At 31.7% G+C, this 21564-nt stretch overlaps 3 protein-coding genes across 3 annotated transcripts; 1 reads left to right on the top strand and 2 right to left on the bottom strand.

The window, feature by feature from the left end:
• Positions 1 to 261: 261 nt before the first annotated feature.
• Positions 262 to 3660, bottom strand: LOC107897135 (uncharacterized). The gene is made up of 7 exons (XM_041079156.1): positions 3544 to 3660; positions 2288 to 2532; positions 1964 to 2181; positions 1713 to 1805; positions 1513 to 1620; positions 933 to 1419; positions 262 to 636 (listed from the first exon to the last, which is right to left on the bottom strand). Exons 2-5 carry the CDS (start codon positions 2489 to 2491, stop codon positions 1539 to 1541), a joined length of 597 nt encoding a protein of 198 aa, XP_040935090.1. The 5' UTR covers positions 2492 to 2532; positions 3544 to 3660; the 3' UTR covers positions 262 to 636; positions 933 to 1419; positions 1513 to 1538.
• A 2329-nt stretch (positions 3661 to 5989) lies between these two features.
• On the bottom strand, positions 5990 to 7504 carry LOC121208011 (uncharacterized). Its single transcript, XM_041078539.1, has 3 exons — positions 7012 to 7504; positions 6662 to 6891; positions 5990 to 6604 (listed from the first exon to the last, which is right to left on the bottom strand). The coding sequence occupies exons 1-3, from the start codon at positions 7502 to 7504 to the stop codon at positions 5990 to 5992; spliced, it is 1338 nt and encodes a 445-aa protein (XP_040934473.1).
• An 8629-nt stretch (positions 7505 to 16133) lies between these two features.
• LOC107897134 (succinate dehydrogenase subunit 3-1, mitochondrial) lies at positions 16134 to 17476 on the top strand. The gene is made up of 3 exons (XM_016822480.2): positions 16134 to 16498; positions 16607 to 16639; positions 16722 to 17476. The coding sequence occupies exons 1-3, from the start codon at positions 16339 to 16341 to the stop codon at positions 17132 to 17134; spliced, it is 606 nt and encodes a 201-aa protein (XP_016677969.1). The 5' UTR covers positions 16134 to 16338; the 3' UTR covers positions 17135 to 17476.
• Positions 17477 to 21564: the final 4088 nt, after the last annotated feature.

Below are 21564 nucleotides of genomic sequence, written 5' to 3'. Positions count from 1 at the left end.
GGACAACGTTAAAAATTTTGCGATAGACCCGTTTACAGCAACCCTAAAAGGGTTGCGATAGACCTTTTCCAAGGCAACTTAAAAAATGTTGGGATAAACCCATCTAAAGCAACCTTAAAATGGTTAGGGTAAACCCGTCTAAGGCAAACTTAAAAAGGTTGGGATAGATCTTTATCTCATGTCCGATATTTTTTTACGACGTTTTCCTCGATTTTTAAGAGCCTATTTTGGTGAAATATGAGCAAATTTGTATGTATTAGGTTTGGAAAAGTTTGATTCAATATTAATTGAACAATTAATTAACATGAAATGATAATATAAATACAAAATTATCATTGAATAATGCAGTTAGTAATTTATATACAAAATCCTAATAGAAGTAGTCAACAAGTTGCGAACATGTTATCAACCTATTTCACATGACATCAAAAAATTATACAAAATCCTTATAAAAGCAATCAACACATTGCAACATGTTGTCAACTTGATTCCCATGACACAAAAAAATTATGAGACAACTGCATTAGTCAACCACTATAACATATATATATATGTAATACATAATATGCAGTAAGCCTCATTTGTCATCATCCGAACTGAAGGCTTTATCATCAAGTCCGCTACTCTGAAATTCAACTGCAAAAAATAGCAATGTACATTTTCTATTTATACAAGCTAGATGAGAAACAACATGAACACATGGAAAGAATATTTTAATATTAACCAAAGAACCATAATTTGAGGCTAAATAAAGAATTTTCATCAGTACATCCACTACTAATTATTAGTTGAGCAAGCAATAAAGACATCAAATAAGAACATAGCATTCAATTACAACAAGCAATGTCAATTAAACCATTAACAAACTTATTGACAATCTAGTTATAAAATAGTCACCTTACTATGCTTATTATGAAAAGTCTTGGACTTACTTGACATTCCCTTTGCCATACACTCATCGATGAGAGCCTTATACTTTTTCTCACGAGCATCCATCATTTTCATGAACTTTTCCTCTCGAAATTCAGTTAATTTCATAAATCTTTCTTTTGCCTCAGCTATCAAATAAGCTTCTCGCTCTGTAGCCTCCATACGAAATCGAGGTTCTGCTTCCTCGAGTAGAGTTTTCTCTCGAATTGCTTGTTTGGCTTGAATTGTTTGTATTTGCTGGACATGTTTTGCGCTCATCTCTTCAATCAATGTAGTGATGGCTGATGTAGATTAGCTTTCTCAGGTAACTGACCCATAGCCAAACAACCTAGATTTGGTCATCCCACGTCCATATCCCAACATTTTTCCATCCTTGTCAGGGCCAAACACTTGTGTATAGACCTCATTTTCTAATGCAATATTATCTTGAGGTGTGGAAGAACTCTCAGGTATTGGCATAGAGTCTTTAACCATCTTGCACGCTTCATCCTACAGTTATCTTTAATTAGAAAATTCTATTTTTAAAAAAAATTGATGTCAAAATAATTATAAATAAATAAATAATACCCATTTTTTTCTTACATAAACTTGTTCTGCTGCCTCACTGCTCAATTTGCCACTCCCATCTTTGCGCAAATGTTGAAATCTAAACTGCTCAAAACCCTAGGGTTCACGGCCTTCCTTCTCAGACTATTATACAACAAAACAATAGTTAACATTATTCACCAATGAGTGCAGAATAATTAATATAGGTTACATATTGATTAATATGTAATACCTACAAACTGTGCATTGAGGGTTGCATATCCTGTACAACCAGCAGTATGTGCATAACGCACCTTTGTTCGAGATTCTTTCGCCTTTTCTGAATGTGCCTATTGTTTAAATTAATGAGAAAAAATATGAGAGTAATATGAAAGCTAAGTTTATTATGCCTCATTCAACAAACCACGCATTTATGCATCCCTTACTTTGATCATACTGTAAGTGGAAGTAGGAAAAATGAGACAATTAATCTAATAAAAGTGCATACCACAACTTGTGGTGTTCCCCATCGCTCACTAGCCACTTCCATTGATCATCATGCACACTAGGAGGATTGTTTTCATATATTTCTTCAATCGGTCGACCTTCTTGGACCATCTCTTTATAGTATCTAGTTTTCAAAGTCGATTTAAACTCCTTCCGGAGTTTTCCAACATGTGAGAGGATGTCAGAGTCCTTCACCTTACCTTGGAGATCAAACTTTTCCTACACAAAAAACAAAATAATGTAACAAGTACTCATTACATACAATTTCAAATAATGCAAAATTATTGCAATACATTAAATTAGAAAATGATTATGTACTACATACATGAACGATTCTCAATATGTTTTCCAACACATATTTAGAAAGATGTTTCCAATGTTTTGTATTCAAAGGACAGATAGAACTAGTCCTTGCAATTGTACTGAGAAATTCAGCCAATTTGGACGATTCCTTCCCAATAGGCTGGCCATATTGGTTGGCTTCTACTATTATACGAGTTCTAGGTTGAAGATTCCATATATCTTTCATGTTTGTAGGCCCTCGCTTTCTTTTAGTACCCTTAGTAGCCTCTGTCCAAAGTAACAATTATATTTTAGATATGAAAATTGAAAAAAAATATTATGTATCAATGTAAAAAAATAAATACGATGCAAAAGCAAAAGCAAATTGTGAATATGGTAGAAAAAGAAAAAGAAAACCAATGTTAATTAAACAAAAGCTTAATAAAATATTTTATTTATCATAACAAATACATAATATTTATCATGGACAAAAAGATTTTTGTCCACTAATACTCCATTTATTTTTTTGTACAAAAGCCTATGAAAATGCTTTTAATTTTTTGGGGACAAAAAAACACTTACCATACTCTCAAAAATATTTATCCGCTAATACTCCATTTATTTTTGTTTCTTGCGCTTTCAATTTATAAAATTCTCATATAAAAAAAATGAATGAAAATTTGAAAACCAAGAAATATTCTAAATAAGAAAGTAAAAAAATGGATTTATATCATATACAGAATCAAAATTGTATAATGTCAAAATTTTTAGTAATCAACAGCCAAATTCCTTTTTCAACCTTTAATCCACCCTCTAACCTGCAATCTAAATTTTAGCAATCTTACATAGTTGAAGAAACAGGACACCATGGTAATAAACAGAGTAATTTACTGATAAATTAAATGGCTCACAATTATCATACCTGCTATAGGAACATTATCAAAACTACAGAAGATATTGAGGAAATGTAAAAACCCATCATGTTTAACAAAGCAAAGAAATGGCCTGGAAGTTGTGAAAAATTATAGTGCAGCAGACGACAAGAGGAATATATGAAGGAAAGAAAACAAAACATAAAATCCGTACAATAATAGAGTGCAAAAGAAGAGCAACGACAAAATGGTAACAAATAGAAAGTTCAGTGGGGCAAAAAACCAAACACACAGTTAAAGCAGAAATTTTTTTGTTTCTTTGTATATTGTGAAGAAAATGAAAACTAGAGAAAGAATAAATACCAGCAAAAGGTTTTAAACAAGTTTAAAACCAGAGAAATAATAAGTGAGAAGGAAATGGAGGTACCAGTCGGACTTGCAGGTACTTCTTCAACTGACTGAGTGGGAGTTTCATCTCCCGTGCTTTGACTATCGGTAGCAGCACTTCCTAAGGTGTTCGAACCTGTCGAAGAACCCCTCGAAGAGAATCATACACCTTTTAATGGTCACCTTTTGCCAATCATTTTCCTAGAAAACAAAGAGGTAATGAGTTTTCAACACAGCATCCAACACAGCACCGAAAAATTCATGGGTTTTGGGGAGGAGGAAAAACCGGGGAAAATATGAATTTTCTACTTGGAATTCCTGGGAAACTTGAAACCTACTGTAAAATTGGAGCAAGACTTACCTTTTATTTTACCTTTTAGGGTTTGGCTAACAAATTCAAAGTAAAGGCCGTGAATGTCTACTACATTTTATTAAAACAAAAATCCAAACAAAACAATATGGAGAATGTCTGGCAAATCAAGCCCAAAAAACAAACAAAAAATAGACCAAAAAACAAGCAAAATAAGAATGTGGACCAAATCAAGCCCCCCCCCCAAAAAGCACATCAAATTTATATTCTATTCAATTTTTAAAATATTTGAATATTTTATATTCTATTCAATTTTTAAAATAATAACCTAAAAATTGATTTTTATAAATAAATTAAAATTAACAAATAGCACATCAAACTTAAACAAATAATATATTACAAGCTTTTGTAGCCAAATATACCTTTTTTATCCCCAAGTTGGCAAAAGTCCGATCCAACCAAAATTAGGATCACAAATTTTAATCTCCTCTAATTAATCTCATATCTCATATCTACTTCCTTTTTTATTTATTATTTTTTAATTATTCGTTGAGTCAATTGGTGAAGCAGACACTTTTGGTCAAAGCAATACTCGTTAGGTTTCTCTTATTTCCCATTTTTATACTTTCATTCTTCAAAATATTCTATATTCAAAATAATTAATAAAAATTCAAGTGAAATAAGGTTGGGATATTAATAATTATAAAAAAAATCGACATCTATATAAATATCAGATGAAGGTGAATAACTTAATTTTTAATTTCAATCTACTCTATCGTCATGCTTAATCAAAAATAAAATTAAAAAAACACAAAGATTAGGTAATATTAATATATGATTACACATTAAAAAATAATTAAACTCTACAAACATAACTTAAAAAAAAACTCTACTATCAGGACTGCGTATGGATAACATAATTTTCTAAAAATTGTAGTAAAATAATAAAAAAATAACTTTTTTAAAAATAGAATAGGTGACCATCCTAGAATAAAGACTAACTCTAATATAAATATTACAATAATTTTTTTAATATATTACCTAAATTACTCATAAATCTCAATCTCTAAAATAGATGATATTTCATATGTAAACATGCTCAAAGCACATATCCTCCAAGTTATTATAAAAACTATCGAGTTAAGATATAATTAAATGTAAATATATAATAATAAATATATATATAGACAGCAAATAAATATCTGAAATATCATGCCGTAATAAAAATATACCCGGATAATTAACTGCACATCATTGATATCTAATCCCCTTGCCACCACATTTGTAGCCACGCTAATGTCATGAACTTGCCTGACCGAAACCCTTTTAAGGTGACCTGCAAGCATATATAAATGAGAATGGTAATAATCATGAAATAAAATCCTATTTACAAACAAGAAGATGAATGCTATTTTTATTTACTTTTCTTTTATTAAATTTAAACATACACAAATTAATATATTTTTAAGATTATAAAATATATTACAAACTTTTAAAACTCAAATCTGACTTATATATCAAATAAGTATAATTAACTTTTAAAACTCAAATCTGACTTATATATCAAATAAGTATAATTTTTCTATCCAAGTAAATTTTTAAGTTTAAATCAAAGTTAAAACTTAAAACAAGTCTAAGTTATAAATTAGATACTGGGCAAGGTGTAGGTAAGGCAATTTATGGGCACACTTATTGAAGCAATTTACTCCATCATACATTTCCTTGAGGAGGGAATGAAAGAAGGTCCCGTCACACACTAGACAATCAATAATTTTCCATTGGAATGGGACTGAAGCAGCAAATGTTAGAGATGAGGAAAAGAAAAATACTAGTAATGTTATCCGTATCAAATCATGAAGGGAATATATAAGAAAAGAAGAAAACTATGAAGAAATTAAAATATAAAAATGGACATCATAGAAATATCATTCCTGGTTGACTCACAGCTAAAGATAAATTGATAAGAAGCATCAACTCTTTAAGTGGACTCGCCAAATGTTTCAAAATGATTACATAAGGATCTAATATTTTCAAACCAAATGTCTAATGTAGTAAACACATAAACTGTAGACTTCCCATTTTCAAAGAGGAACCCCCAAATGCCAAATGAAATTGACACCTTCAACTTCCCTTAAGATATCTTCCTCGAATCGTGGTATAGGAGCTACCCCATACTCTATAGTGCCATCGAATTCACGACTTTTTTTCGAAATAGGTTTTCAGTTGATAACCATCGACGATAACCCATATAACAGAACTTCCGACCATACCGTAGCCATCGAGATTCAGTTTTTTCAGCACAAATTGGGCAAGCAACCCGACCTTTTGTACTCCACCCTGAAAGATTGGCGTAAGCTGGGAAATCATTGATTGTCCAAAGAAGACAAGCCCGTAAAGTGAAAGATTCGGAAGCTGATGAATCAAAAGCATCAATTCCTGTCCACAATTGCTTCAACTCTTTAATTAAAGGTTGTATGTAGACATCAATGTCGTTGCCAGGTCCTTTTTCACCAGGGATAACCATTGATAGTATTATTGATGATTGTTTCATGCATGCCCAAGGTTCTAAATTATAAGGAATAAGAAGTACGGGCCATGTACTGTGACTTGTACTTATTGTTCGGAATGGATTGAATCCGTCGCTGGCCAAACCTAGCCTAACATTGCGAGGATCAGATGCAAAATCAGGAAACCTCTTATCAAACGCATCCCAAGCAGAACCATCGGCTGGATGTCTCAATATACCATCTTTGGTTCGTCCTTCTTTATGCCATCTCATGGATTGTGCTGTCTTGGAGGATTAAAATAATCTTTTAAGTCTAGGAATCAAAGAAAAGTACCATAATACCTTGGCAGGCTTAGGACGACGACAACTATCATCAACTTGTTCATCTACATCCAACTCATTAGAAGATTGCCACCTTGACCTTTTACAGACATCACAACTGATCTTTTTACTAGCATCGCCCCAGTATAATATACAATCATTTGGGCATGCGTCAATCTTCACATACCCAAGATTTAGTGCAGAAATCTTTTTCTTCACTTCATAATATGTAGTCGGGATTGTGTGTTCATCTGGAAATGCCTCATTTAAAAACTCCAATAAACATGTCAAAGATTTTGCTGACCATCCAAAAAGTGCTTTAAAATGCTAAAGCCGAAGTATGAATGAGACGCATGAAAACGTGACACAACCAGGATAGAGCGGAATATCACAATCATCTAAAAGAGTAGTTGCTCTCTCTGTAGCCCTTTGGGCCTCATTAACATCATCCTCTCGACCATTATTCTGAAACTCGCTTGAAACTCCATCAAAACTCTCATTAAGAGTTGGGATGTTGATACCTAGAGCATCCGTTATGAGATCTCTTAAATCGGCTTCATTGTCTTGTGATTGCATACAAATTGATGGAGAAGTTCTCACTGTTTGGTTGGTTTGCACCGATGTTCTTTCAATGGATTCTCCATGAAAAATCCAATGCTTGTATTCTTTTATTATACCATGAAGACGAAGATGCTCACCCACAATATGTGGTTCGTGCAATATCCTATTATTGCAACGATAGCACGGACAATATATTTTTTCGTTAAAAACTGATTTTTCAATTGCAAATGATAGAAATCTTTCTATTCCAGCTAGGTGATTGGTGCTAAATCTTGGAGCATCCATCCAACTTTTATCAACCATCTGTTAAAGTAATTAATATTAAAACAGAGTATCTATTAATGCCTAATCCTAAGGTTCATGTGTGAAAGAGATGAGCTTTCTGGTGAACTAATAGCAACCAAAACTACCTAATCCAGAAATAAAATAACAAGTTTAAATATTAAAAAAATAAAATTTATCTTGATGACAAATGATAAATAATATCTAAATTCTTATAAATAAAATATTCCAAACTACAAAGATAGAAAAAATTAAACCTAAATTTTTAAAAAAAAAGGAAAAAAAAAGGAAAAGAAAAGGTTTACTAAGCTTTTAGTTATATCAGATTCGTAAATCTAATATGACATATATCAAACGAAAGGGGGGTGACTTAAAGAACAAATCAATTAGATACGTCAAAGAAAAATTTTGAAGTCAGCAATACGTTCCACATCTATGTTAACCGTTTTAATTGTTTTTATCACTTTTATTATTTTATTTTCACATGAATTATGGTTTCTAGATATAATACAAACATGAAATAAAAAATAATTAAATTACAAAAAATAAAATAAATACTGACATAAATATATAAAGCGCCTTAAACGCTAGATAAATTTTCCAGTGAAGATTACAACTTATTTATATTTATTTCTCGAATGAAAATTAGCAGCCTTCTAAATAACTATAGCTTTGAATTTTTTTTTGGAAAATTATTATTAATTATAATTATCAATAATGTCATTAAAATTACTTCTTGAATTGAAAATGGCCACGAATACTGCATTATATTTGCTTTTTTTTAAAAAATGACCAGACATTTCTATTGTTCTAGAAATACACTTGAATTTATTATGGCTTAATTAATTTAAAAAAAAAACTCATGGAATTTGATTAAGTTGTTGATATTAACATACCATGAAGACAACAAATTAATTTGCCTGAATGAGAATGACATTTCATGAAACTAAGTTCTGAGTGGTGATTATACAAAAAGAGTATAAAACTTTTTTGGGTATAAGTGGATTTTTCCTAGTTTAACTACGATCCGATTATATATGCATGGTTTTGTTCAGGCCATTAATTGATGAATAAGTAAACAGCGTGATTTCACAAGTAGCTCAAAGAAAAACTAGAATAAAATAGGGATGGGTTCCTTACTTTGTCACAGGAGACTCGTACAAGCCACGAAATAATTCCCACTTCTTAGCAACTTGAGCAATGTCAGGCATCAGCTTTGGCTGCCCGCCTGAAGTCCCAACGCTGCATTTGATCAAACAAATGATAGAACTATTAGAAGGAAGCAAACAATGCCCCAAAACACACAGAACCAAAGAAACAAATTCATGCATGCCTTAGAAAGAATCCTGTAATGGGTTTTGTTAAAAGGATATCTAATGTCTCCCCACTAACAATCCTATCTATGTAAGGCTTGACATCTTCATAAGTAACTATGAGAACATTTTTCTTAAAGAGCTGCTTGTCGGTTTGACCATGGAGGAATCCCTTTAAATACTGGCTGACTATACTTACCTGCATTCTAGAAAGGCAAGAAGAATAAGGGTGTTAAAGAAATCTTAGGGCATCAAAATGATCAAGTATTTGTGAAAGCCATAGATAATTTAATGCGATTATTGTATCTAGAACATTAATACAGAATGGTGAAATTATACAATTTAAATAACTGTTTACACATTTCCATTCAATGGCCGATATAAAGTTTAAACCATATATTCATTCCATTCTAGTTTGAAATGACAAAAGCTACGTGCCAAGTGAGAAACTGTAAACAAAGCAGATAAATAAATGCACTACTGTTATATTAAAAGGGTGGCCTAAATTAGAGGTGGCAAGCTGGTTTAATAAATTAATTATGGAAATCATTAATAAAACCGTTTTTAGTCTATTGGCTTCCAAGGTAATAGACAATAATGAGTTGGCAAAAGAAGAAATAAAATAAGGAAAAGAAACTTTAATAAATTTTAAAAAAAATGCAAGAGTAAGACATATACCTTGCCTGTTTCTTGAGCTCCCAAACTTATCAAAGCAAGAAACAGAAGTCAAAAGTTTTATGTACCATAATTAGGGGTGATATCCATGAGGTGAAGTTTTTTTTTATTTTTTTATATTAACTTTTTTTGAAGATATTCATGAGATATTTCCACTAAAGGAACTCCATTTAACAAAATCTCTCCCTTCAAAGGATCGTAAAATCTCTCAATTAAGTTTGCAATCGTGGCCTGCAACAGATAAGAAATTTAGGACATCAACTATTAAAATCCTCCAACAGAGAAAAATGGAAAAACAGTAATAGGGAAAGGGATGATGACGTTACTTTTCCACCACCACTTGGTCCAACAAGGGCAACTTTCGAACCAAGTTTTAGTTTCAATGTTATTCCCTGCAATTCAAACAGTCATCTGTTTCAAATCATGAAGTTCGAGAATCGTAAAACCATGACTTAAATTAATCTCCTAAATAACAAATGTTCTCTCTATCAGAATTCGTTGGCCAGAGCAATGCCAATCTATGCACTTCAAATTTACCCTTGTTTTCCTGTGATCTTCTTCAATTTTATCATGTTGCAAATCCTAAAAGGGCAGGCCGACTAAACCAAATCCATCACCATGGTATAACAAGGAAAAGCAGAAAAACAGTGTCAATATTGCTGATATTACTGAAACAAAAACAGAATTCCAAAACTGCACTTGTACAAGGAAAGTGGCCCTATATATATATCAACTGTAGATTAAATGAAAACAGCCAAGTGTTCAACTAATTGAAAATTGTTCCCTGACCTTAAAAATATATAAATTGTAGATTAAAGGAAATCGACTTAATTCATTTAACACAAAACCAAATCAACCATACATACCCATGAAGATTGAGACAAATCTCAACAAGTTGAAACTGATTCACCAGGTTCTACCACTACAGGATTAGGGATTTCATGCATGGAATCTGTAAGGTAGGCTTTTACCAGTAGCTGGAGCAGGCGGTGGACGGCAGATGCACCGGTGGCTGGGGCAGGCAATGGACGGCAGATGCACCCGTGGCTGGGGCAGGCAGTGGACGGCAGATGCACCGATGGCTGGGGCAGGCAGTGGACGGCAGATGCAATAGGTTTGCTTTGGCCAACAGAGTTTGGAGTGAGAATAAGTGGTTTTTTGTGGGTAAGATTCATGGTAACTTTACCTATTGACCACTAATCCCATGCCATGTCACCATCATTTAAGTCTTTTTTTACTAATTATTTATTATTCAAAAATATTTTACTTTCTTTAATTGAACTCTTTATTAAACTATAATGGTTTATTTATTAGATAAATCTCTTAGTTATAATTTAGCTTTTACCACTTATATGATTTAGTCCCTATACTTAAATTGAGCACTAAAGTAACGAAATTGTCTAATCAAAATTCAATTTACTTACAACATAACTCAATAAATATTTAATAAAAATATATATGACATCGTTTTACAAAAACGAAGTCACAAAACTAGATTTTTCAATACTACTGACTTTCGGGTCGTTACAGAGATGCAGCAGAGGGCTGCCGACGAAGATGCAACACTTTGATGCAGAGGATTGGGGAAAATAAAATGGGGAAAATTGGAGATTTAAGGGAGGGGGTGAAAATAAAACTGCGCCGTATACTGAAAAGTTTTTGTTTTAATTTTTTTTCATTTTTAACATATATTTTTTCTATTTTTATTTTATAAATTTTTTGAATATTGAACTTTCTGATAGAAATATGGATTAAAATATTAAATTTTTAATTTTTAAATATTTTTGAAGATTTTTATAATTTTTAAATGAACATATAAAACAAATAATATCATGTCATGTGGATTATTACCTTGTAGGTTTTCACATCAATATCATTAAAAAATTAATTTTGTAGTTAAATTTCTATTAAAGTTGAGATTTAACATTTTTTAAAAAGTCGAATCTCAAATTTAGTTCAAAAAATAAGAATCAAATTGATAAAAAAATAAATATTGAGAGTTAAAATTTATCATGATCAACTCTTTTAGGAATTAAATTGGTAAATGGGTATAGCATGGTCTAGTATTGTTGAAAAGATTTCTTTTTTCAATATTATTCTTTTTTCGATAAGAAATTCTAATTGTGGTTGAAATATTTATGTATGCATTATCTAAATATAAAATTATGTTATATAAATAATTTTGTTAATAATTTACAAGAACTGAATCAAATTAAAGTTCATATATTCAATTGCATATTAAACCATTGTTCATATGCATGCTTTTGGGATTTATCTCATTTTGATATTTTATTTTTTGAAAAATAATAATTTATATTTATCTTATTTATGATTAAAATTTTTAAATATATATAATATAATTTTTGAAATACTTATGTTAAAAAAACCCTTAAACCCTAAACCCTAAACTCTAAACCCTAAAATCTTAAACCCCAAACCCATAAACACAAAACCCTAAAACCTTACACCATAAACCATAACTACAATCCTAAACTTTAAACTTTAAACACTAAACCTTAAACCCTAACCTAAATTGATTTTTTGCAGTATTTTTATTAAAAACCTTATTCACACTCGAAGCTAAGTTATTTTTAATTTGAATATATATATAATATATTCACAAACTGATGATATTTTAAAATTTTAAGAATATTCATATTTTAAATTCAAATTTTTCATGCTACGTACTCAAAAAAATCCGGAATTAAGTAATTTGGAATGTTACACCTTTATACAAAGAGTTGGCCAAAGCATATGTTGACAGGTCTATCTGAACACTTAGGAAAGTGTCGCCCCAAAACTGTAGTCTTAGGACTAGACAAAAGCCAACTCTTGCTCAAGCGTTGCCTTAGGCATACATATCGCAACCCTTATACAAAGAGTTGCCGAAAGCGCAGTTTATCGCAGCACTTAGGAAAGTGTCGCCACAAAAGTGTCGTCTTAGGACTACACAAAAAACCAACTCTTATTCAAGCATTGCCTTAGGCATACATATCCTAACCCTTATATAAAGAGTTGACGAAAGCGTAGTCTATGCAACACTTAGGAAAGTGTCACCACAAAAGTGTCGTCCTAGGACTACACAAACTCCAACTCTTATGCAAGCGTTGCCGTAGGCATACATATCGCAACCCTTATACAAAGAGTTGCCAAAGTGTAGTTTATCCCAACACTTAGGAAAGTGTCGCCACAAAAGTGTCATTTATGACTACACAAAAGCCAACTCTTATTCAAGCTTTGCCGTAGGCATACATATCGCAACCCTTATACAAATAGTTGGCGAAAGCGTAGTATAGTCCAACACTTAGGAAAGTGTTGCCCCAAAAGTGTCGTCTTAGGACTACACAACACCAACTCTTATTTAAGCGTTGCTTTAGGCATGCTTATCCCAACCCTTATACAAAGAGTTGCCGAAAGTGTATGTTGGCTAGTCTATCGCAACACTTAGAAAAGTGTTGCCTCATAAATGTCGTCTTAGGACTAGACAAAGCCAACTCTTATTTAAGCGTTGCTTTAGGCATGCATATCGCAACCCTTATACAAAAAGTTGCCGAAAATGTATGTTGACCAGTCTATCGCAACACTTAGAAAGGTGTTGCCCCATAACTGTCGTCTTAGCACTGTTTTGTTGTAGTGTCCATCTTCAATACTAGATCTGTTAAAAAATTTTCAAAATTTTTAAAAATAGTTTCGAATAGCAAAAAAATTACATAAAATTTTTAATGCAAAAATATTCATCCAGAAGCTAACAAAATTAATAACCTAACAAAATAGCTTTCAAATAATAAAATTACTAACAAAACTTTGCATTCTATTTAAAAAGAAATAAACTAAAATACCTTATCCTCCTCCTTGTTTTCCTTTTTTTTTCTTCTCCCTATCTTCTTATTTCCGTTCAACTAAATTTTGTGTCTGTTGCTCTGCTAAATTTTGTGTATGTGCTCATTTGATTTTCGGGGTATATATAAGGGAAAAGATAAGCAGCAGGCGTGCGGGCCCCACCATTTGCGCCTCAAAGGAAGGCTCAACTAGTTGCGCCTCTGACATAGGCGCAACCTGTATTCGTATCTATACGCGGGTCATACTGATCCGAAAATAAAAAATAATATTTTATTTAAAAAATATTTTAATATAAAAAATTGAATCGTGCCTGTCAAATAGGCGCGAATGAGAAAAACAACCCATTTTGGTAAATAATCGGGCTGACAACTTATTTTGGTAAATAATTTTTTTATTTATTTCAGTAAAAAATCCTACTTAAGTTGTGTCTTTCTATTTTGATCAATTTATTCCATATATATATATTTCTCAATAGATTGATTCAAGATCTTCCTTTTATTTCATTATTTCAATAATAATATTGTATGCAAAATTATTGTCGACCACTTTTATTATTCGGTTCTACAATTTCTTGAATTGACATAACTTAGAGAGATCTTTTATTATTTGGTTCTACTTTTATTATTCGGTTTCACTTCTATGTTGTTTATCATTATTCGCCGACCGGTGGCCTACAAGGATTGGCCCTCTATGTTTGGCTTGCACATATAATAGGAGTAGAGTCTTCCTATGATCATTACGAGTTTCATTGATTCCCTGTAAAGACTTTGTCAACCTCCAACTGCAAATAGGGTAACAGTACATTACAAATTTACAACGGAAGCTGAGATAACATCACCACCACTAATAATAATAATAATGTCAAGGAAACATATAAAAAAGTTGACAAATAAAGCACCAGTTGACGTATATGAAGCCTCCAATTATAGTAAAACTTATTAGCAGCTGAGTGTTGTATGCAATCACACTTATGGAGGTTACCTAATTCATTGTTGAAACTATTGTTCAAAGCTTTATTAATCTTTCTTCCTTGGAAGTAGTTCTTTCAAGTATTCAGAGGGTTGACATTGTCAAATCTATATTTGGATATGTGTGGAATATAGACATCAAAGGCAGGAGCTTCAATCAAATATGAAGAGTCCTATCAACATAGATATTCAACGGAGTCTGTTTGTATGACTAAGTTTCGTGTGCAAGCGACATTGAATCAAGGTTCACTGGGGCGAGATAAAACTAAAAAAGAGGATCAAAGCTAAAAGTATTTGTATTAAAATGATGTAAGTTAATTTTTAAATTTTTTGAAAAGCGTCGAAATTGCCATTGTTCCATTTAAAATAAAAGATAAAAGGAATTAAATTGACATTTTAGATTCTGTTCGAGGATGTTGAAGCCGTCAAATCTGGTTGAGTCCATTGCACTAAATTGATTTTGGAAAATGACCTGAAAATCCAAATCCAACATCTGTTATGTTTTTAGTTGATAAAATATGATAAAGTTTAATTGTTTGGATAAATCCGATTAAGCAACGAAGAGTAATTAAATTAATTAAGAAATTGAAGAGAACGATTATAAATATTTTACGTGAAATTTTTTTTCGAAGAGGATAAAAATTCACAGGCAAAGATAATTTTACTAAATCGGCAAAAACGAAGAGAATAAAGATGAAGATTAAAACTAAACCCTAAAGCCCGAAAATAAGAACATTCGAAACTTAAACACAAAATTTCCTGAAAGCTTGTAAAAGTTAATAATATTAAATAATCTACACTAATCAACATTCAAGCGGGGAACTAAAATAGTTTTTAACTGAAAGAAAGTAAACTCAGAAAATTGAGAAACACGTCGCTACATTGCGACGTGGCTTTCTTTTCGTCGTGATGAAGTATGGTCACGTCATCGGAACGAAGAGCTCCTCTTCGTTGCGACGTCACACACTATTAATGCTTAAATACGAGGCATACTCGACATTAATCAATCCTTTTACAAAATATATAAATAATCATACAACTGGTGTATAGATTAATGAATCAAATATGATGAAAAGGGATGAGTTGCCATTTTCCTATATATTTACATTTCCATAAACTCTTTAAATTTATGTAAAAAATTTGCTGAGAAAAAAATAGGGTAAATTATATCATTAGTCATTAAATTATAGGTAAGTTTTTGTTTTGGTTACTTAATTCAAAAAATGTTATAATTTGATCACTAAATTATTCGAAAGTTTTCATTTAAGTCACTAAACTATTCAAAATATTTTATTTAAGTCACTAGAGTATTAAGTTTTTTTTAAAAGTTCTGCCATAAAGCTCCAAGTGACGATTTGACGATCGAGAGGGTGGATCTGTACCTATCGATGAGTAGAAGAACATAACTTAGATCCAAGTCTATCTGGCGGTCAGTGTAGGAGATTAAAGAAAAAACTGTTTGAATTTTGGTTTGTAGATTTGTGATGTTCAAAGTTGTTTCATGAAAAAGCACTCAACAATAGAAGAGAAACGGAATAAAAGCTTTCGATTGGTATAGATAGTGCGAATAAAGAAAGCCATTTAAGATCGATTTTAATAACCCAATAATTTTAATAAAAACTTGTGAATAATTCAATGACCAACAAAGTAACAACAAACAATAATTATATTTAAGTGTTAGGTGCTTTCTAGAGAAATAAACGATTAATCATAAAACATACTCTATTCGCATGAATGGATGGTTAAAGGATAAGGTGATTGGTTTCTAAAGTTATAGGTACATAGATTTCCAAAGGTTACTTTAGGAAATGATGAATATTTGAAATAAATTATGGAATTGTTAGATTGCCACATAATTGATCCAAAATTTGTATATCATGTCAACGCCGAATCCAAATAGGCTTAAACCCTAAAACCGAACCTAAATAGGCCTAAGCCCAATAATATCTATTTATGTTTTCTTGCAGAGCAGCTTCCTCCTTCCATTATATAACCCCACCGTTTCACTCCGTGTTTCTTTTCTGCAGGCTAAGCAATTTTGAGACTCTTCCATTTAGCAATGGCTTCTTCTCTAGCTCTTAAGAGGCTCGTCTCATCCAACATCCTCCCTAACTCCTTACGCGTCGCCATCGCTCCATCCACCTCCAGACTCTTTAATACCAACGCCGCCACGCCTGATGACCACGATGATCGCCGTCGTGCTGACGGTTTCTTCTCAGGTACTTGTCCACTCATCTGTTTTTCATTTCGACTTCTTTCCCTTCTTTTTAATTTTTGATTATCTAAAATTGATGCTGATTTTGGCCCTTCCGGTTTCTATGCTGCAGATCTGCAGGGGCGGCGCCAGGGGGCCAAAAAAGGTAAATTTTCACTTTAGTTCTTACTGAAATTATAAAATTATAATTCAGTCGTTTTGCCCCCTCAAGAAAAAAATTCCTGCAGATGTGTTTGATCCTTTGTCTCCAACAAGGAGCCTGAACATGATGGATCAAGTCAAGGGGAATCGATTTCTCTCCACATCCCGTGACATTCCAGGGCTTGGGAGCGAGGCCAAAGAATCAAACCTTCGCCCGTTATCTCCTCATCTTCCTATTTATAAGCCACAACTTTCTGCGACTCTTTCAATTACCAACAGGATCTCCGGGGTTTTCCTAACTACTGCACTTTTGTTCTCTTATCTTCTTTCTCTGAAAATGGGTTCAGTTTGCTTCACCTATTCGAATTTCTACCAATTCTTCTTTTATTCAGCAAAACTTGCCCCAGTTACCGTATCAATTGCTGCATTGGCCGTTTCCTATCATCTGTGTTATGGGGTTCGTCATTTATTGGCGGATTTTTCGGGAAAGCTGAGGTGAAGAACGGTGAGGAGGAAAGGATGTGATTCAGCTTCAAATCGACTGATTTGCTGGCTTGGTAAGTTTTTATTTTGTCTGGGCCTTTCTGGGTTTAGGTAAGCACTTTGTTTGGCAAAATAAAGAATGTGTTAATGGTTTTTTTTTTTTGGAATAAATGGAACCTTGGTGTTGAGTAAAAAGAAAACCTTGTTAATGCCAAAAGCATCTTTGAACTTGTCAACATAGTGATCTTTGTTGAATTAGTGGTTTGATTCGATGGATTCTGCTAAATCTTTGATTGGGAGAGCTGTAACCATTAACCGTTCCCCTTTGAATAGTATGAGCTTTGATTCGGAGTTTAAACTGTGCTTATCATCCTCCGTAGTTAACAAACACCAAGCTTTGAATGTGTGAACTCTTTCTGAAAGTGATTGTGAACTGTGATAGGATTGACTTAAATGTAAGATTGATTAGTAAATCGAGAAGGTTACATTATAATTTATTAAATTGTTATTGTTAGAGATTTTGTTTTTCCTTTTAACAAGTTTAGTTCTTTGGATTTTTTTAGTCCCAAGTTTTCTATAAAATTATGATTATTACATTTTGATTTTTACGATGAACTTAATAATGATAGCTTATTTATATGATTTACAAATTATTTGTTTTAGAGGATTTGGTAGTTTTTATTATGAGAAGAGAATAAAATCAAAAGTTTCAAGTAAAGAGTTAATTTTTGTGTATATATTGGAACTTGCAATGTGCTCTCTGTTAAGTGGTAGTAAATTTTGTTTCTTATTTGCTCAATTTTTGTGTTATATCAATATATATATATAAAAGATGAAATGGTCTGGAATTTCAGATTTTGTGAGATTATTCGAAGAAAAAGTGTTGTAGAGATTATCATCTATATTTGATATTACTGGTTTAAAATGTGAGGATCAATTTTAGGAAATGTTACTCTTTTTTAACCAAACACACTAGATATGAATTTCTACATGTTAGGCTAATGCAGGATGAGGATGGTTAGTTTTTAGATCATAAAATCGAAGTAGATTTGTCTATTCCAACGTTAGACGTGATCAATAATTGTAGGCTCAAGTTTTGATGCAGAATTCGAAGCTTAATGGTCGATTCGATAGATATATTTTTCATGATTTCCTCTTATCAATTCAACCCACAAGCTGGTAAATTGGCAACAACCAATCAGGGACCAAACTTGTATAGCTTTTTAGGTTTTTATACTTGGATTATATGTGATTTGCCACTCATCTGTCTTAACATGCATAAGCACAAGCACAAATATTTGGTCGGGGATTCATAAAGATCAAACTATTGTCGCATAGACTGTTAGAGGATTATATATTAAAGCCAACAAAATAAATTAATTGGACTAAAACCTAAAAATATTGGAACTTAGAGACCCATGTATATAAATTACTCATGGTAAGTTTCGAATTTAGGTACTGAAGAGCTAAAGCTTTTGACTTTAACAATTGACTAGCTTTTGACTTTAACAATTGAGTCAACGCTTCATTGACCTCAGTTATATTATAAATAAATAAAGTAGAATATGTCTATATAAGTTTAAACATAATTAAAAATTCTATCAGATATATATAGGTATGGGAACTATGAATTTATAATACAGATGTTTGGAACTAATTAATAATAGTATACATATATAATTAATAGAGATACTATATTGTTTATATTAAAATAAAAAAATTATAAAAATTATAAAAATTAAATTTTTGTTGAGTAATAAATTTAAAGTTGTAATAATATAGATATGTATTATGGATATGATAATTTAATTCTTAATATATATATATATAGAGAGAGAGAGAGAGAGAGAGTTAAGGTATTAAATTATTAATGAAAAATATTAAATTATTGTGACAAAACTATTATTGTAAAGCAATAAATTGAAAATATAAAAATTTGTATTTAGGAAAATTAAAATAAATATGACAAATATATACATGTCAAATTTATATAGAACCAACTATTAACATGGAAAAGTTATATACACTTTTACTAGTTTACACATGGAAAAAAAATAAAACATGATACGGCACGAATAAATAAAATTTTTCTTTAAATTTATCATTAGATTTTACATGAACAAATATATTATTTTCTAAATTCAATCATGATAATAAACTATATAAAATACGATATGACATAAAAAAATATGAACATTACTCTCACACACATGTAAGTCAAATTTTACACAAAATAAATTATAAATTTACAAAAAAATACATATAAATTTATAATACTTTATATATAAAATTATGAATATATAAAACTAACATGATATACATCTAAAAAATGGTTTGCCAGGTGAAATTTCTTTTTGAAAATCTTAACTTAAAAAAAGAAAAAGAAAAAAAGTAAATAACTTTATTCTAAAAAAAGTGATTCTTTTTAAAATTAAAAAAAATTATTTTAACCTATAAAATTGTGAAAAATAAAGAAAAAGATTAGTATAGCATTTTTACCCTTCAAATTATATTTTACACTTATGCTTAGATGCCATTAAAACAAACCATTTTTCTATTATAGTAAATCAAAGTACAAACTGGAACAAACCAAGGTGAAAGCACAAATAATTATTTATATAGTCCTTAGCCTCTCCTTAGCTTTTCTTCCAACTCATTTGAGAGTAGCGTCACAAACCTCTTACTTTAAGTCGACCTTAATCAACTTACTCAGGAAGTGAATGTCGACAGGGATTGATTTCTGTTCCTAGTGCACTGATATAGTCTCCTTTTTGATAATGTTCTCGATTAACCTATCCTTAATTCCTATACTACACACACAGATGTTAGATTGCCATACCACAACTAGTACCAATCTTAAAAGCATCGGTTTGCCTGTAGTGCTATTTTCATGGCTGAAGTTGCCTTCAAAAATTGATTCAGTCCTCCAACCTGAGTTTTTGATATGCAAAACCCATGCAATGTTATCATTTCTACTATACCAATCAATTGAAATGTGATACAGTCTGTTGATTTGCTGGAGTTCTACACTTGCCTCTATGCTCTCAATCTGTGCAGATTTACTTTCATTTAATGCTTATCTGATTTGTTGGATGTACTCCTCTGCCATGTTAATAATTGCAATCGGGTTTGGTTTGATGTCCTCATACATGATTTTATTCCTGTGAGTCCATATCTTTCAAAGAAAAATTGTCACATCGACAAATTTTTCCTTCATGACATCTTTCCCAACCTAGCTAGTTCTATGGTTTGGATTAACCATTCCTTGATCGATTGCAAATTAAAGTCCAAGGTGTGAAGACAATATTTTGACCAAACTAAACTGCTCTAGCAAAAGAGCATTCCCCAAATAGGTGCTTTTCGTCCTTCCATTCTCCTTGACATAGGACACACAAAGCGTCCGATGCGTTAATTCTTCTATTAATGGTCACCTTACAAGGAAGGGCCTCATTAAGAATTTTCCACAAGAAAAGAATCACCTTATATGTGACTTTACTGGACCAAATAAAATTCCATACCTTTCACAGAACGTCCTGGTTTTGTGTGTATGATACTCCAACTAGCTCATTTAGGGCTTGAACGTAGGCTGATTTCACAGGGAACACACCATTATTTGTATGAATCCATCTCGCTTTAAAAGGTCCCTCAAGCAAAGGGTTTGGATTAGTAAGATTCTGCGAGCTCACATTCATAAGAGACCCATTGTTACCTGTCTTGTTGTGTGCCACTCCTCCATTACATGTAGTCCATCCACTCTCGATTTTCCACGAGATGTTCTCTTTTAATAACTTCTTCCCAACTCGAATGCTTTTTCATGCCCAAGAATTCCTGGATTTTCCTTCTATTTGAATGAAGTTTTCCCTTGTAAAATATTTTTTGACCACAGTTTCTTGAATGAGCCAACTATTCCCATTATTAACCCTTCAAGCAAGTTTGGCCAATAGTGTTTTGTTCATTGCTTACATTTGCTATTCTAGTTGATAAAATGCAACTTTCTCCAGTTAGGTTCATCACCCCACCAAAAATTCCTCAGATCCATTCTATCACAAGTATTTTGTGGAGCTTTGAAATATGATAATTGATAGATAGGTACACTCAATAGCACTAATTTGATCAAGGTTAACTTACCTCCCTGGCCCAATAATAGGATGTAACCCCGTGATAATACTTGAGGAACGAATGAATGTTACATAATCTCCCACCAAACCTTTTACATCCATCAAAGCCATACAATTAAAAGGGAAAATTTTTTACCGCCTTTAAATAGGTGACTAATAACAATATACCTTTTGAATAAGTGATTGATTGTAACACTCCTTACATTTCCTAACGATTAGTGCGGATATGAGATATTATAATAACATTTTCAAGCTTCAACCAAATTTTTTTCTTTTATAAAAATATTGTGAAAATAAAATAAAATAAAATAAAATAAAATAAAATAAA

Source organism: Gossypium hirsutum, chromosome A10, assembly GCF_007990345.1.
Source record: "Gossypium hirsutum isolate 1008001.06 chromosome A10, Gossypium_hirsutum_v2.1, whole genome shotgun sequence".
Lineage (NCBI taxonomy): Eukaryota > Viridiplantae > Streptophyta > Magnoliopsida > Malvales > Malvaceae > Gossypium > Gossypium hirsutum.
The sequence above is the reverse complement of the archived record's forward strand: the minus strand, read 5'-3'. Positions and strand labels throughout refer to the sequence as shown.

Excerpts from the sequence above, each read along its gene's own strand:
- LOC107897135 (XM_041079156.1), bottom strand. The coding sequence starts at position 2,491 with ATGAAAGATATATGGAATCTTCAACCTAGAACTCGTATAATAGTAGAA. Across the intron at positions 2,182-2,287 it reads ACATATTGAGAATCGTTCAT|GAAAAGTTTGATCTCCAAGG; the intron begins GTATGTAGTACA and ends TTTTTTGTGTAG. Across the intron at positions 1,621-1,712 it reads CAACCCTCAATGCACAGTTT|TCTGAGAAGGAAGGCCGTGA; the intron begins GTAGGTATTACA and ends GTTGTATAATAG.
- LOC121208011 (XM_041078539.1), bottom strand. The coding sequence starts at position 7,504 with ATGGTTGATAAAAGTTGGATGGATGCTCCAAGATTTAGCACCAATCAC. Across the intron at positions 6,892-7,011 it reads TGATATTCCGCTCTATCCTG|ATGAACACACAATCCCGACT; the intron begins GTTGTGTCACGT and ends AGGCATTTCCAG. Across the intron at positions 6,605-6,661 it reads GTCGTCCTAAGCCTGCCAAG|ACAGCACAATCCATGAGATG; the intron begins GTATTATGGTAC and ends TAATCCTCCAAG.
- LOC107897134 (XM_016822480.2), top strand. The coding sequence starts at position 16,339 with ATGGCTTCTTCTCTAGCTCTTAAGAGGCTCGTCTCATCCAACATCCTC. Across the intron at positions 16,499-16,606 it reads TGCTGACGGTTTCTTCTCAG|ATCTGCAGGGGCGGCGCCAG; the intron begins GTACTTGTCCAC and ends TCTATGCTGCAG. Across the intron at positions 16,640-16,721 it reads GCGCCAGGGGGCCAAAAAAG|ATGTGTTTGATCCTTTGTCT; the intron begins GTAAATTTTCAC and ends AAATTCCTGCAG.